This window comes from Phaethon aethereus (genome assembly GCF_964289735.1).
Source record: "Phaethon aethereus genome assembly, chromosome: 1".
NCBI classification, from domain to species: domain Eukaryota; kingdom Metazoa; phylum Chordata; class Aves; order Phaethontiformes; family Phaethontidae; genus Phaethon; species Phaethon aethereus.
The window spans coordinates 44,454,819-44,471,065 of record NC_138575.1 but is presented as its reverse complement, the minus strand read 5'-3'; the positions used below and the strand labels follow the sequence as shown (position 1 = coordinate 44,471,065).

The following is a 16,247-nucleotide window of genomic DNA, read 5'->3' as shown; positions in this document are numbered from 1 at the left end:
CCTTCCTGATGTCAAGCCAAAGTTAACTTACCTAAAATATCAGTATAAAGGACCTGTTCTAGGTCCCCCAGCATTGTTATTATGACGTCTTCATCCAGATGCGCGGTCCCTTCACGCAAGCAGCCTTCCTCCTCCTCCTCTGCCCAGTTCCTGCTGGGGAAACGGGACATGCAGGATGGATTTCCATCATCTGATTTTCCCCTCTCCTCATTGTCAATTGCAAAGCCTTCACCGGTACACGGGTCTCCCGACCTCCTGGATGTCCTGCTTCCAGCAGGTGGTATCGCCTGAAAGGCTTGGGGTGCGGTGAGGCTGGGGTGGCAGAGAGAGTGCACCGATCGCGAGAGTGCTTTGGAAAGGGAGCCTCTGCTCCCAGCTTCTGCCTCCTGCTGACGGTAACTCTGGCTGGACCTGGAGGCGTTTCCAAACCAGTTCTCCCTGTATGAGTATCGCCTCTTCTCCCCTTCGCTGATGAGCGTCAGATTGGTTAGAGACTTCTGCTTCTGAAGACAAACACACCCTCTTCTAACCTCCTTGCCTTTAAACACTGACAGTTCAGCAGACCGCTGCATCTTTTCGGCTGGGGCTTCACCTCAGTTAGATTTCATATTTCTGAGACGGACAGCAGTTCAATTCTCCCGAAAGGTCTGGGAGGTGATGCCTCCAGCACCGCACGCTGCACATCCCAGGTAGCACATACTTGCACTTGCAATGAGAAGCACAGCTCAGATATGCAGCGTACGTACTGTAAATGACTAGACAGGCACAGTCATTTCCTTTAAAATTACGCTGCTGTCTCTGCTAAGCCACTTCTCTCCCGTCGCATTAATCTGCAGTACTTACAGTCATTTTCACTTGGATTTCTCTCAAGCAGAAGAGAGTTGATCAAACACTCTGCTCCAGCACAGAAGTAATCCCAAAAGCCAACTGTGTTTCCCCCTCTCCATCCAATCACCGGTCTCATCGGAGCGGTGGGCCTGCATCTCTCTCTACGGCTGCTGCCTTCTGAAATCCAAAGTAGGCACAAGTGCTGTCTCGGGCTTTCCACCCCCCTCTCACCAGATCATGACTGATCCCCGTGCACGGCTCTTCACTTTCCATGGGCTGACAGAGAACTGCAAGTACAGCCTCCACGTCAGAGCTCAATAAAGAGCCAAAATTAACCGCTGAAGCAAAGCTCTGCACAAGCCTCCTTAAATTTTAGTATTCAACCTGCATTCCCAGATATACGACTCTTCTCTGCTACTGCAGTGAATGCTGCTGGCTGCCATGGCAGCAAACATCCTGGTGAATAAAACCGGAGACACAGAAGCCTCTGCCCAGTTTACAGTGCCACAGGTTTCAAGACACAGCTTCACCTGAATGGGATGCTACAGTAACAGACCTGGCTCACAGCCAAATCCTATTTTTCTCCCTGAAAGGTAAGGATGACAAACTGTTTCTTCCAAATGACTGCTACTCCCTGTGCAGGAAGCTAAAAGCAGATTTGCAAATGGACCTTCAGTCTTGCAATTTCGGCTCTAAATTTAAAAAAAATAAATAAATGAGGTCATAAAGAAGCTAAAAAATGGAACACAACAGTACCTACCCAGTCAGGATTATCGAAGGAAATATTTAATTTCTTTCTCCTTAAAATATACCTTGTTTGCATCTCTCTGAGATTCAGAGGTTAGTATGGAATTAAAAATCTGTAATAAAATCATTGTTTCACAATCTTCTGAGGAAAACCTGTTAACGGAATACTAATTTTTTTTATAAAGCAAATCAGTATCATGTCTGAACTAAGTTCACCAGTTCTAAATGTTGTTTTTAAATACATTATCAAGAGAGAAAGAAGAATGGAATTTTAATATATACCTTTTCTCACAGGGAAAAAGATATTAGTCCCAGAAATAATAGAGATATGGACAAAGAACTAGCTGAGTTACATTCTATTTTTTTAGATACAATTTTTCATCTAGGGGCAATTAATTTCATGAAATATTAAATAGAAATCTACAGGTATGAAAATTACTGTATAATAATATACTAGTTTTGTCAGTGTGAAAATACGGTTGACTCAAATCCCCACCTGGGAAATCTTGACAGGGAAGTAACCTTTAAAAATGCCACCCTAAGAATTACAGACTGTTTGCAGATTTCCTGTATGAATAAATGGGTGTTAACAGAAGCCTCAGTGCACTACTTGCTTTTTTTGCTGGCTCAGTTTACAGTTTTTAAAGATATATAAGGAAAAAAAAAAATACATGAGAGAAACTTCTTGGAAATTTTAAGGGAAGGGTACATTTTTTTCTAGGTAACGCTCATGAACACAGAACTAACCTAGAAAAAAATCAGCAGTCTCAAGCAATGATGGTTTTCCATTTTAAATCGCGTTCCTAGAAAGACAGGGTCCACAGCAAGAGGAGATACCACTCCCGCTCCCCACCTAGCCCACAAAGTGAAAGAGGAGACAAGAAGAACGCTCTGTGAGCCTGAGTACAAAATCATCCCAAACATTAGGTGCCTGCCACTTCTTCAGCATGGAAACAAAAGGTAAGACTGCTGTGTTTGCTCCCAGGGTCTGCCCGTTGCAGTGGCATATGGGCCCCTAAAAGGTTTTTACGAACGTGCTGGTGCCTGCCTGCAGCAGAGCCCGGCGTGATGGTGCGGATGCTGCCGCGGCCGCAGCCGAGGGAGCGGAGCTCCAGCAGCGCCCGCCTGCTCCCGCACCGGTACACGCTGCCGGCGCCGCGCGGCTGTGCCAGCCTGTTCAGCACGGTCGAGGAAGCTAGAAGGGCTTCACGGGGCTGTGTTTACAATAGGGGCAAATATATTGAAAAAAGAAGGGCAATCTCGGTCTTGCCCACTGAATGGTTTTAAAACCTCAACTTACACTCAAATTGGTACGCTATGTTTCGAATTAATAAGGAGGACAATGCTTTGGCCCCACGCGGCACTGCGGTGCAGTGGGATCAAGGGAACAGTATCTTTTCCTACCATAAACAGCAGGCTGAATCCCTCCCCGATATTCCAAATAAATGAATGGTAGCTTCCTCACCCGCACCTTTCATGCCCAAACATCTACAGTCAGTGACTTGTCTCCACGGTCAGCTGTAGGCAGGTATGGACCTGCTGTGTGCCCAGGTGGAGCTCACAGCACGCGTGCCTGTAATATGTAGCCGTCAGTCCTGTGGTGCTGTACCTGGCCTCGGTAAGCCCTGTGGACAGGCTGTACTCCCTCGTGTTGCACATTGCTCCACCAGGGAAGCAATGCACGGTGCGGCCGCTCAGTTCTGAGCATGAGTAGACCAGATACAAGTCTGCCAGAACGGGCCAGGTATATTTAGTCCTCTTTCCAGCTGGGAGCAGAAAAACTTATGGCAGGGGATGAAATGTCCACCCAATGAGCCACGTCAAACCTCATATGTGGTGTCCTCAATAGGTGCCACACCACTCCAGACTGGAAGGGTCGCTGGTAGGGGTACAGCAGGGTCCTGGGCAACCTAGTGGGTCTCAGTGTCTCTGCTGACCTCTTTCTTCTGCCACTTGAGCTTTTCAGTGCAGCCCAGCTCCAGCAGCACACAGGCCATGGACCGTTGTCCAAGCATGGGAGTGACACTTGAGCTGTGTGGAAGCCACATGAGGGTAGCTAGCACCTCCAGCATCCACCTCTTTCATTTCCTTTTCCATATGCATTAAAACACAGAGTTAAATGCTGGGATATGGAAGCACTGGGGCTAACCACACAACCTTCATTCAGCCTTCATGTGTACAATCACTATACTATAGCCCTTAATTACAAGGTTCTATCAACTTTTCTCCTAATAAGTCCATTTCTTCCCTTGGTAGACAGGCCATCATGATCATCCTCAGTTACTGCAGATACATATATACACCTTGGACCAAGTGCTCAGCAGAAAGAACACTGAATTTATCCTTCTGTTTTACCACAGCTCTCTGCAGGGTGTGGTACGACAAAACAAAAAATTACAATGTGGAAAATTCTCAGGTTTATTTATTGAAAAAAACTTTTGTAAAGCTGATCCCTCTATTTTAAATTTATGAAATGCAGCAACAAGCAAATACTGCTTTCTAAACTAAGCAGACAGTATAGGTGACTAAGTGAGAGCAAATGTCATGACAGAACATTACTCCCCAACTACCTTGTAATTCAATGTATTCCTCACCCACCACACAGGAATATGTTTAAATCAAGACAGCATAGGGAACTTCCCTAACCCATCATAGTCAGTGTAACATATTACCTTATTTTTACAGCCTCTTTCATAAAATGAATTATAAAAATAATTTTAAGAACTAATAATCTAGGGACAAATTTTGCTGTCAGATAAGACTTTCTTTGAAGTCTCAGTGCATAGTTTGGAGCCTTACAAATGAATTATGTAATAGATGTGCAAATGCCTGAGATTATGAATCTCTTCAGCCAAGCTTACTTGAAAAAATAATATTGTAAACTATTTCCACACCTATTAATTACGTATTTCTTTCAGCCACCAAAAAAGAAGCACAGTAAACATAAAAGATTGAAAATTGAATGTTTTTATGCTAATCCTGTCACTGATATTGGCCTATAACTCTTAAAATTACTCTTTCGTTTCTGCTTCATCCCTCAGATTTGTTTATAATGAGTCAATATTTGTAAATTCATGAATAATTATTTAATCAAACACTTTGCATTAAGCTCTTTGAGCATGTAAACACTTGTTAAAGCCAAACACTATCACTGATTTCATAAAATAATACTTTGTAGTTACTGACATGTACCATTTACAATGGATCATTAAATAATTAACTTACTGACATCCTTCTCCAAAAAACTTGCAGCAGAGACTGGCAAATGTCACAGTTACTACAAGTAGGAATACTGGGTAAGAAAGTCACAACAACTTGTTCATAGTCATACCATGAAAAACAACCATCAAAGTGCATTACCAGCCTTTCTTTTCATTGCCATTTTAAAATCCTCTTTATAAAGTTATACCCCAGTTTTGCAGAAACTTAGATACTGGGTAGTCTTGTTGAGGCAACTGGTACATAAAGTACATGCAAGAAAGAGTGCTCACGCTTGACTAAGAACTGGTCCTTATTTAGGAATCCCACATTTCTGTCTGGGATTTCCTAGACAGAAGTCTACACATCTGTGCGCCACATGTGCAAAGAGTCTATCGTACACAGAATGCACTGAAACTACTTCACGGGTGACCCGTGCCTATGAGTGGGACTCATTCAGCGTGGGTACAGGAGTCAAGGGCACCATGCACGCAGAGGGCATCCAAGGTGTGCAGGAAGCCTTACACCTACTGCGCGTGTGCTGTACTGCTGATCTGCACGTGCACCGGGGAAACATCTGGGACTGCTCTGGCTGAGCTGCAGAATGTGCAGAGAAAAAAAAAGTAGGAAAAAAGTTTGAAGCACTTCAGATCACATCTGGACCAAATTCCCAGCAGAGATGGAGGAACAGTGGAGGGACTCAGATTTACAGTAGCTCTGCCAAGTGGCAGAGCTGGATTTAGGCATAAGCCATGTGGGAAATGACCTAGGACAGCAGATTTACGGGGACAAGATATAAATAAAGAGGTTGTTTAGGTTATCAGGGCAGCACCCCTGGGACCATGCTTACACCAGCCTCACCATCTCCCTTGCCTTCCCACACCATCCCCCGCTCACATCTGTGCAAGTAGAACCAAGTGAACACTTGCAAAGTGGAAAACAGGCGATACTTTAAAAGTGATCAGCTCCCTTAGAAACAAGGAGGAAGACAGAGAGGATGAGAACTGGAAACTACCCCTACAGCTTCTTGTTCTCCCTCTCTATTTCCTCACCACTGGTGTTGACACAGTGGCGAAGAGATGTGAACTGCCTTGTTGAGCACAGAAAATAGAGCTATGACCACCCACCACTGGAGCAAGGAAATTAGCTTGGTTTTGGTATTCTGAATCAGTCAGGGAGAATGGTGCCTGAACAAGCACTCTTAAATCTATTTAAAATTATTTTTTTCCCATCCACGTTTTGCCTATATTGTGGAGAAGTCTTGAACCAGCCATGCTTGCAGCATTAGTTTAAGATTGATTGGCTGATTTTGCCCTGAAGTGGATTAGGAGTTCTGATATGATCTGCTTGACTACTTATGGGAGCAGTAATCTTCAGCCAAGAGACAAAAATAAAGAGTGTAAATATTCTGAAAGTAGGGAAACAGGTTATACAATGATATGGACAAAGATACCTCAGTCCTGACCATGTTAGCCTTAGGTGCAAATATTTGGCACTGTAAAAGTAATAAAGACTAATGAAGCAGAAACATAATACAGGTGGGACAGAACTTTATAAACCCACTCCTACAAGCTGTTTAGTGCTTTCTACAGATGCTCAGTCCCTTGCATAATCCTTACTGATCCTTATTGCCTACCAATATATCGTGCTGCTTTTTACACTACCAAGTTGCAAAAGAAACTTGAGTTAATAAAAAGATGATGCCCATCCATAGCTGCAGTGGAAAATTTCAGGAAAAAGGAAGTATCAAAGTGAAAGAAACTCTAGATTCATTTTTTAACACCCTGAATATAAGTCATCAGATCAAGGAAATAACCTTTACATAACTCCTTGTTACTACTGGTATAATCCCTTGATCATACCAGATCAAAGATGTTCCTAAAAACCAGAATTTAATCACCCTTTCTCATGGCTAATCCATCATGGAATACTCCCCTGAACAGCCATCAACGAGCTTTTTTCCATGCAGGTTCGCCAATGACAGAATCATGAATGACTTGGTGATAGCTGACCAACACAGACAATTATCTATTCAGCAAATGTTGTATTTGGTCCACTCTTTCTTTTTGCTGCTAACAGCCAATTATGGGTGACATACATCTGTTTTCCGCTGCACACAACAAACCACTGACCACATTTTTCCAGTGGTTTTACTTTACTGCCTGTTTTATCAGTCAGCTGCTAATGCCAGCATCTGAATAATCAGGTTAGAAACATCTCTGATGCCTAGTGCTTTTTATGCCATCTTCTTTTTTATACTGTTCCATTTCTGTTCAGAACGGTAAAAGGCCAGGAGACATGATATCCCGTTTGATCATTTCAGCAGGTAGTGAACCGATTCATATTTTTTTAGCATCTTTGTGGATAATTTCCTGAAGTATCTTTTGAATCGTGTGCTTCAATTATACTCTTTATACATACAAGACCAATCAGTCTGATTTCTGGATTAATTAAAAATAATTTTTTACTTTAATTTTAACAGGCATGTGTCACCTCCAGGGAACACTTCACCAGATTTCAGCGTGACTTATTTATCACAAAAGCTGGCTGTGCAAGTAAAGGATGCTAGACTCAGGAAACTTCTAAAGGGACTGAGACAAACCAGGACAAAACCTCAATTGCAGAATGAGTCAGCCAAATGCCAAGGCAGTCCCACAAAGCTTGGGCATCTGATTTCCCTTCTGGTGAGAGATAATTTTAGACTGATGTGTCAAACAAGTGCCTTAAGTGACTTATATCCTGTGTAAGAAGAACCACATGACTTGTTATAAATCCATTTGAATGTTAATTTGGAGTAAAAGGTCAAAACTACAGGTGAATCCAGTGGGACAGAATTTTACCTTTTATTCTTGTAAAAACGATAATAACAGTAAGGATGCTAATGAAAAAACCTAAAACATCCACAAAAAAATAAACCCCTAAGCTGCAGCAAAACAGCTCTGGTGGAGTCCCTTTGAAAGCACTCCCACACAAGCCTGCAGTGCAATTCAGTCCTGATGAGAAAGTCAGCTGTGACACACTTTGCTTTTTGCATCCTTAGGCAGAGTTATGGCCAGATCCTGGGCTGATGTAAATCAGCATAGCTCCATTGACTTCAAAGGAATTATTCCAATGTGATTAAAAAAAAAAATTCCCTCACATTTGTAACTTAATAAGGACTTGACTCCGGGTTTACAAGGAATTCCAGAACGCAACCTTTAGCAGCTTAGCTCTAGCAGCAACTTAAAAGTCAGGTACAATAGTAAGGACTTACTCATTTTCTGAATATAGATTAATTTATAAAAGCAACATGTATCTTATGTAATGTATGTCTCAGTTCTGATGATTTAATTTGAAGATCTTAAAATGCAACAGTGTCAAACATTCTGAAGTAGACTTCCCGCCGCTCCTCTTGGAACATTCAATGTGACTGAAAAATAATTACTTGAAATCCCCGTTTCTGTAAAACGGTGAAGAGGATATTTGAACAGAAGGAGCCAGTTCAGATAAGAGAACGGTGCATTTGAAGCACTAACTGCACATGACCCAAATTTTCTGCATATTTAACACCACTCATGAATAGAGGTCAGAGTATTATTTCAACCCATTGCAAAGCTCCTGGTAAGAAACAGATGTAAATGAAGATGTTCACAGACTTCTCCTGACTCGTTACTCACCAGATATCTCCTCTAGGCACTGTTTGGCAGTCTTACTGAACGACAAATCCATTTTAGTAGGACTGGTGCAGGAGTCAGCAGGTGATAAAGAGGTACTGTCATTTTCTGAGAGAGTTCTGAAATCAAGCAAGAAGATTGTTTATTATTATCTGTCATTCATGTATGAATGAAACAAAATGTTACTTGCAGCTCCATCTAGAATCGTACCACTATATATGGGAAAATACCAGGAATGTCACATTCTTACTGTGTTAGTTTGACTCCAGCTACACACATTTGCAAGCCACTAGGAGCTCTCTCTGTATCTCTCCAAGAACAACTCAGAGTTAATGCTAGGAAATTTGGAGCCATTTTGTTTCCTTATTTTTTCTCTGCAAGAGGTGTCAACCAGATATAGGTATAATCCATTTAAATTGGTTAAATCACATCCCTGCACCCGTATAAGGGAAATGAAAACTTGTAATTGCTGAAATATTAAGCAAGAAAGGGCATGTGGGAAGAAGCTTATGCAAGGCTGGAATGGAAATCCGGCCCAGATATTTAAACCTATGTGCAGCTTCTTTTGATAATGCTCCTTATATAACTCTGGGGAAATGCAATAATAAAAGTTTTTCCATTAACTTGCTAGCAGATAGCCCTTATTTTCTGTGATGGTATATTTCTGTGGATATCATTGATAAATTATAATGGGTACCCTTTGTTGAATACAGATATGTGCTATTGCATAATAGCAAGTAGCAAGAAATACACAAGCACATAGATTATAATACAAAATATATCACACAGTTATTGTCTCTTCTTAAGGAACAGTTGTAGCATCTAGCTTACACAGGAACTGTTGAACCACAATGCCATTTAATAGCAACCTGTACCATATTTGTATACAGTAGAAGAATACATCTAAAGATAACCTAGCCACTTTTTGAAATAAATGGACAAAAGTCTTCACTTAGAACTTAAGTTCTTCCAGCTTTCCTGACATGAGCAGTACGTGGATGTCTTTTGATTTCTTAGAAGACTAGTGAAATATTTACATCTGAATTTTAAAATACTACAGTTATAGCTCAGTTAGCAAAACTCACCACAAAGTGTTTCCAATGACCAACTAAACTGTAAACACAAACATTCAACTGTGTGATGAATGTGTATTTTATAAATAAAAGTGATAAAAACAATGTTTTATCTCTTAAAATAACTTTATGGCAACTTACTACTTTATGAAATAACTTTCCAGTTAACGTTTTCTTCAGTTACTTACTGAACAGATCTGTTCAGTAATGCACAGTAACCGAGGGAGCAGATATATGCACGTACAACAGCACAAGAACTGTCGTGGTGGAATCCATTGATTAGAATCATTTAACTTTGACTCTACTTACACAGAAATAGAAACGTAAATTATGTCTGATCTGATTCTCTCTTCTTATAAATTTCTGTACTTTTGGGATGCTAGAAACAGACATCTGCTCTATAAAAACTACTTTTGATTCTCATCTACTATTTCTCTCTGTCACACACTACTAGAAACATAAGTTCAGCACATGCTCCAAGGTTAGCTATATCCTACTCACCTTGAATGTAATTTTACATTTAGTGCTTGAGGACCATGTCCTAAGTAACAAAAATCCCACTTTATCCTTCCCCAACGAACACACACTGGAATTCCACCTTCCCACTTGTTTTCTCAGATTGTTTCAAATCATCAAAACAAATGAGAGATATGTCTACTTTCAGTGTAAGCCACTTTGAGAGGCCATGAATGCTCATGCATACTCCTGTCTGGGTTAGTGCTGAAACTTAGTGCTGGATCAGCCCAGGGCAAACGATCAGCCCAAAGACACATCTCAGAAAAAGACACTTAGAATAATGGTAGTGCAATATTGGTAATGGCAAAGCTTATAATAATGGTAAAGCTAATTTATGTGGCCTGCACTCTTCTTGCTGAACCCAAATCACAGGTCTCCTGGGGCTCTGAGTCAGAACAAGGCTGCAGTTAATTAAGGGGAACGCTGGAAAAGAGTAGGCTGACAGCTAGGTCAGATCAAGTATTCCCAGCATTCTCCACAAAATGTATATGGAATTTACATCAATCCACGTCTAGTTAGAAACAAAAAGGGATCTTTTTCACCTGTTCTCCTTCTGATCCTATGGGATCACATTCCTGATTTTGCAACTGTTCAACAATCAATCACTGCATCAACACAGAAGGGTGATGCAAACCCTTTCCTCAGTGACCAGGAGCCTTATATGTAAGCTACCTTCTAAGAGAGGATAGAAAGGATCCATTCCTGTTTATTTGGACGTCTATCATCAGAAAAGGATTAAGTGGTCTGGACCCCCATCCATCACCAATACCCAGCATTTGTACCGATTCCTCATCTAGCGACTGTGGATAGGTAAACACAGAACTTCAACGATCCGGATTGCCCTCTGGCAGTGATTATTGCCTGCACAGTCGACAGAGGTGAATACATAACTCACTATTGACTGTATGGGAACACAGATGTTTATGTTAAAACGACTGGATCTCCCTACGAGAGTACAAACAAGTAATGAGAGATTTACAGAAGCTAAGTAAACTTTAGTATGATGAATGAATCGGTTTACTTAAACTAACGATGAATACAAGTTTTCACTTGTTCACAACTTTGCTTGCCCAGGGCACATCACATCTTTTAGAGATATACCAAATACCAGTTAAAACCTATTTCCATTATTCGGTGTTTTGTTGGCTTTTTTTCCATTTTAAAAAAAAATGCAGCTATAATCAGGAAAAGACGTTGAAAAATGCTGTGAGAATAGATACTTCCAAAGATTTCCATTCCAAATTTTAGCATCTGATCAGTGGGATTAATTGCAGCACAAAATCCAGTTTCTGGGACATAAGATGGCATTAAAAGCTAAGCTTTAAGGTAAAAACACTGAATAACAAATAACATATAACGCTAATAATTTAAAAATGTTTGATTTAATTTGTAGAAAGAAGATCATGGAAACACAAACTAAATGTAAATATAATGCGGTTTTCTTAAATGTATAGGCAGCCTGAAATAACAGATCTAAGAAGCATGAAATGTTTTTATCTCACTTGAAACTTGAAAGTTTAAATATAATGTAAAATAAATGTGATTTGTTATCAAAATTAATAACAAAGAAACTGCTGTACTGACTTCATTCAGCATTTTTATGTTTAATTTAGTAGAAACATTAATGATTCTACTTATCTGAGGCAACAACTGAAATCCCACAGAGGACTATGGACTTTGCAGCAGTTAAGTTCTGCTTACTTGAGAAAACTGGTTATTTGTTGTAGAAGTGATTGGTCAAAAGGTACCTGCCCAGCACTTGGGCACCCATGATGGAGGTACCGCAAGGAGGAACCTGGGGATGGGGCTTTCATCAGTAGTCCTTCTCCCACCAGATCTCCACTGCCTTGCCAGCTGCTGACATTTCGACAGCAGCCCAGCCTTTTGGTGCATGATGGCCAAGGCCCTGATTTTTTCAGAAGCTGAGGTTAGCCCGGATGGTCTGAGAATGGTCTAGTGGTAAAAGATTTCTAAGCAAAACCATGTAGGACTCCCAGCTCTTGGGGAGTAAGGAGGTCCAGGTATAGACTGGGTGCCTAAAAATTCAAGTTGCTTTCCTCCAGGCCTTTCACAGGGTGTAATACATTGGGAAAAACATGTAGCTGCCTCTTTGCTCGGCCATTCTAGTTAAAAAAACAAAAAGGGTGGTGGTGGTGTGAAATTCTGAGATTTGTCTTCCCCTATACTTTTGGATTTTATTTCTTTCTCTGGACCATATTAATCCTATGAATGACTCAAGTGATCCCTGCAGGACTGTAGCACGGATTAAGCTCCAGGCAAGCAAACAGCAATTAAAGGATTTTCTCATTAACCTTATACATTGACCTTAATGAATGGCCCTCTATCCTCTACCTATTCACAGCCCACTGCCTTAAAAAAAAAAAAAATGAAATCCTTGCATCTCTCTTCAAATCAAGGAAAATGAAAATAACTTCATTTCAGTCAAAGCAACTCCATTGACATTTCTTCCAGTGCTGTGCATCTGCAGCACAGGTTAATTTAGGCAACCGTCATGAAAACAGGACAATCTGTTTTCTATTTTAATCATGGCAATCAGAGAATATATTTATCCTCAACCCATTGAGTTGTATGCTACCTATTTGTAGGAGCATCAAACTTGCTTAATGGACAAATCCTGCTCTCGGTCACACCTGCAGAAGCCCATTCAGTCTGATTAAAATGAGCCTGTACAGGAGTAATTAAGAACAGAATTTGGAACACTGTTTAATAAGCTGTCTTTAACGCAGTCAGTCATTTCCTGTCTGTAACAAAATAGCCAACCTTTGACAAACACAGATAACATCAAAGATTTGTTTGGTTTTTACTCAACATTCCAAAAGATATCAGATGAATATGCTGGGGGTTTTTTTCCAACAACTCTCTGAGGTGCAGCTGGCTTGAATGTGTATCACTGTCAGTGTAACAGACTGGCAGGACCACATCTGGAATATGAGCAGTTTGATCACCCATGTTCAAGACATGTGAGTTAAATTGGGAACAGCTGCAGGGAACGGCTACTAGGATGCTCATGGGGAAGGAGAAACCCTTCTGAAAGGAAAGAAAAGAGAATTTGGTTTAACCTTGCAAAAGAGAAGGAAGGGCATGGAATTTTTCACTCACATATTTAAAAGAAGGGATCAAAAAGAGGGAAAACAACTTTTTAAGTTAAAGGAAAATATTAACAAGGTAATAAATGGATGCAATCTCATCACGTGGGTTGTAAGGATTTTCTAACGATGAGACGAGTGAGTTTCTGGAGGAACCTTCCCATTGGAGTAGTGGGAATTAGCTAGTTTAAAATAAAGCGTAGTTGGTTTATGAAAGAATTAATATGGTTGCCAGTGAAAAAACAATGGACAGACTATTCTTTCTGGTCCTTTATCCTACATTTTACTGATTATTTAGTCAAATGAATAATACCACACTTGCCTGTGTGGTAATTTAAAAGAATAACTTTAGATCATAAACACAAAGCAACTGAATTATCAAGCTACTGTTTTAATTCAGCATTAATCAAGTATGTGTTTATAATGATTTCTTCACTTATTGTCCTCCTTCTCATGCCTTAAGCCAACACTTCTACACTGGAAACTTTTCTTGCACGATTACTTGAAAATCAAGCATGAGAAAATGGGAGGATTCTTCTAAACACTGTGTTTTTGTTACAAGTAAAACTGGTGAGTGGCAATGTTTAATGCTACCTATGGCTGCAAAATTTTGGTGGTGACAGTTGTTTTATTTTCACAACAGTAATGTAAATAATAGAAATCAATAAAGCACTGCAGTATAACTTTGAATCATCATATTTTTAAAGAAAGAGTTGCAGTATGTTAATCAGCACAATCTACCATTAACAAACACAACTAAATGATAGAATGTCTTTTACTGAAAACTTAATTTTAATTTTGCAATCAGTGACTAGAAGTAGCTTCTAGTCATTAAAACTGGACATAAATACAGTTTCAACAAACCCTGCAGATGCTGTGTTTGCAGGATCCTTGAAGAGTAGTTTAATTTTTTCCCTAAGTCAGTATAAAAATATCCTGAATAGGCAGCTGGAATTGAATTTCACTGTGCCTCCAGAGGTGCAACCAGATTATATCCTCCCTCCCATCTGTCACAGCTCTGCACTTCCCATGCAACCTTGAAGCTATGCTCTAGCAATAGAATTGTTTCAACCACCATATAGGAAAGGAGATAAGAAGAAGATCTTAGCACCTGGTAACATGTTTGTTTATTATACCGATATTTCCTTCCTCTGCCTCTATCTAGTGAACACTTTAGTCCTCACAGAATTATAAAGTAATTTAAATCAGAAAGGTGTTCTAGATGCCACCTGGTCTAATGACCTGCTCAAAGCAGTTCCGGTTACATTAAGTCGCTCAGGGGCTTGTCTGGTTGAGTCTTGAATAGGTCTGAGAACAGAGCTTCCACAACCTCTTTGGGCAGCCAGCTCCAGTGTTTCACCACCCTGAAGGTAAAAATATTTTTTCTAGCTTTTAATCAGCACCTCCCCTGCTGTAACTTGCATCTGTTACCTCTCACCGTATCACCCTGCATTTCAGGGAAGATTCTGGCCCCACCTTCCCTATACCAATCTATTAGGTAGCTGAAGTTTCAAGTTTCTTATTCTTCAGGGGCAAAAGGAGTGCCAGACTGGTTTTTGAGGTCCATCATTGATATTGAAAGAGTATCTCCGCAAGGTCGCAATTCTGACAGTGCTGAAACTTCTTCCAGATGTCACTATCCTTAAACTACGAATTTAGCTGAAGAACTGAATTTTAACCGACGCACAACATAAAAGTGCAGCTCAGGATGGTGAGTGGTCAGCTAATTCTCTGCAGCAGGTTCTATACTTTCAGCATTTCAGGCAATAAGCAGTTCTTGAGCACCACAGCCCCTGGGATTTGGGCACTTCAGATTCTATATTCCAGCCATGGAAAAGAGATACACTAAGCTCCTACTGTGGTTACTGGAGGGGTCAATAAAATGAAACCGCAGTACATGCATCCAGTTACAACTCGACATTCTCCTATTGAAATACTGAGCAATTAAGCTGTTATTCTGTTGCTAAGATTTTAGGAGAAAGATTCAGATGACCTTTTTTTTTTTTTTCATTAGTGCCTCTTTTTCCTGTTTTTGCTGTAACCTAGTAAGCACTAAACTTCTGTGTTACACTTTTCCATCTGAAATTTAAGCACCACAAGGCAGATAACTAAATCCTATGGTGAATTTCAATAGAGTCTAAGGGGCTCTGGCAGATGGCACAAATTCCATCTTCCTCCAATTCTCTCTGTTTAGAAGAATGTGTAATTTAAAGCAGTGGCTGGTATATTCTAAACAATTATACAATCTCTTACACCTTCCTTTTAGTTGGTTTTCCTGCTGTATATCTTTTATCATGCTTTCTGGCAACTAAATTACACCTACTTCAGCCTTTCTTATATCACTTGGACACTGCAGTCCCTGCAGGGGACACATAAGGATCTGTAAATAACACATTCACAACCACACTTGAAAATAAATAATCATTTGCTGAGGAGGATGGAAGAATTTAAATTATACTTATTTAGATTATCTCAAATGCAACTCTAACTGTTGCTGTTAATCTTTGAAGAGAAGTAATAATCCCATATGAATTTCCATGCCATGGTGTTTAAGAGGCATAAAAATACAATGTGAAAAATACAATGTGCAAAGCTGAATAGTGCAATATATCATCCTAGTGAAACAGTATTTTCTATCTACCTACTGTCCATTAATAAAAATACACAACTCCTTGAAAACATGAATGTTGATAACTGTTATAGCATTGCATTCTCTATTTAAGCAAAATACATGCCAGGCTCAAAGCAATTCTTTGGAATACGTTCTTTTACTCACAAATCTACAGTAATATCCTCTTGGGTAATAATCAAACATTGCAAAATACATGATATTTGCAGGCATCAGCAACAAACCAGGAAAAGCACTAGCTTACTTAGCCTTGTGTTAACAGCCTAAACTCATCACAGTAATATATTGCAATATGTTACAGTAATCTGCAGGATTATGGATAAAATGCACTGTATTGTTACCAAAATATATTGCAACTTTTTACAAGGACTGCAGTACAAATGTACAGAGCCTAGATATTCCTTCTAGCTGTAAAAAACTTAGTCTAAATGCTAACTTTTGTTTATTAACATTGATCTATACAGCTGTCCTAGAAGCTAACAAGCACACCTGAAAA

General features: G+C 40.0%; 1 protein-coding gene across 2 annotated transcripts in view; it reads right to left on the bottom strand.

The window, feature by feature from the left end:
- NAV3 (neuron navigator 3) overlaps positions 1-16,247 on the bottom strand; it is a gene marked incomplete at its 3' end in the record, with an annotated part of 271,115 nt that overhangs the window by 114,459 nt on the left and 140,409 nt on the right. For both annotated transcript variants that reach the window (XM_082013485.1, XM_082013486.1), the window contains exon 9: positions 8,430-8,545. In XM_082013485.1, the coding sequence (XP_081869611.1) occupies positions 8,430-8,545 (116 nt within the window). The remainder of the gene's footprint in view (positions 1-8,429; positions 8,546-16,247) is intronic.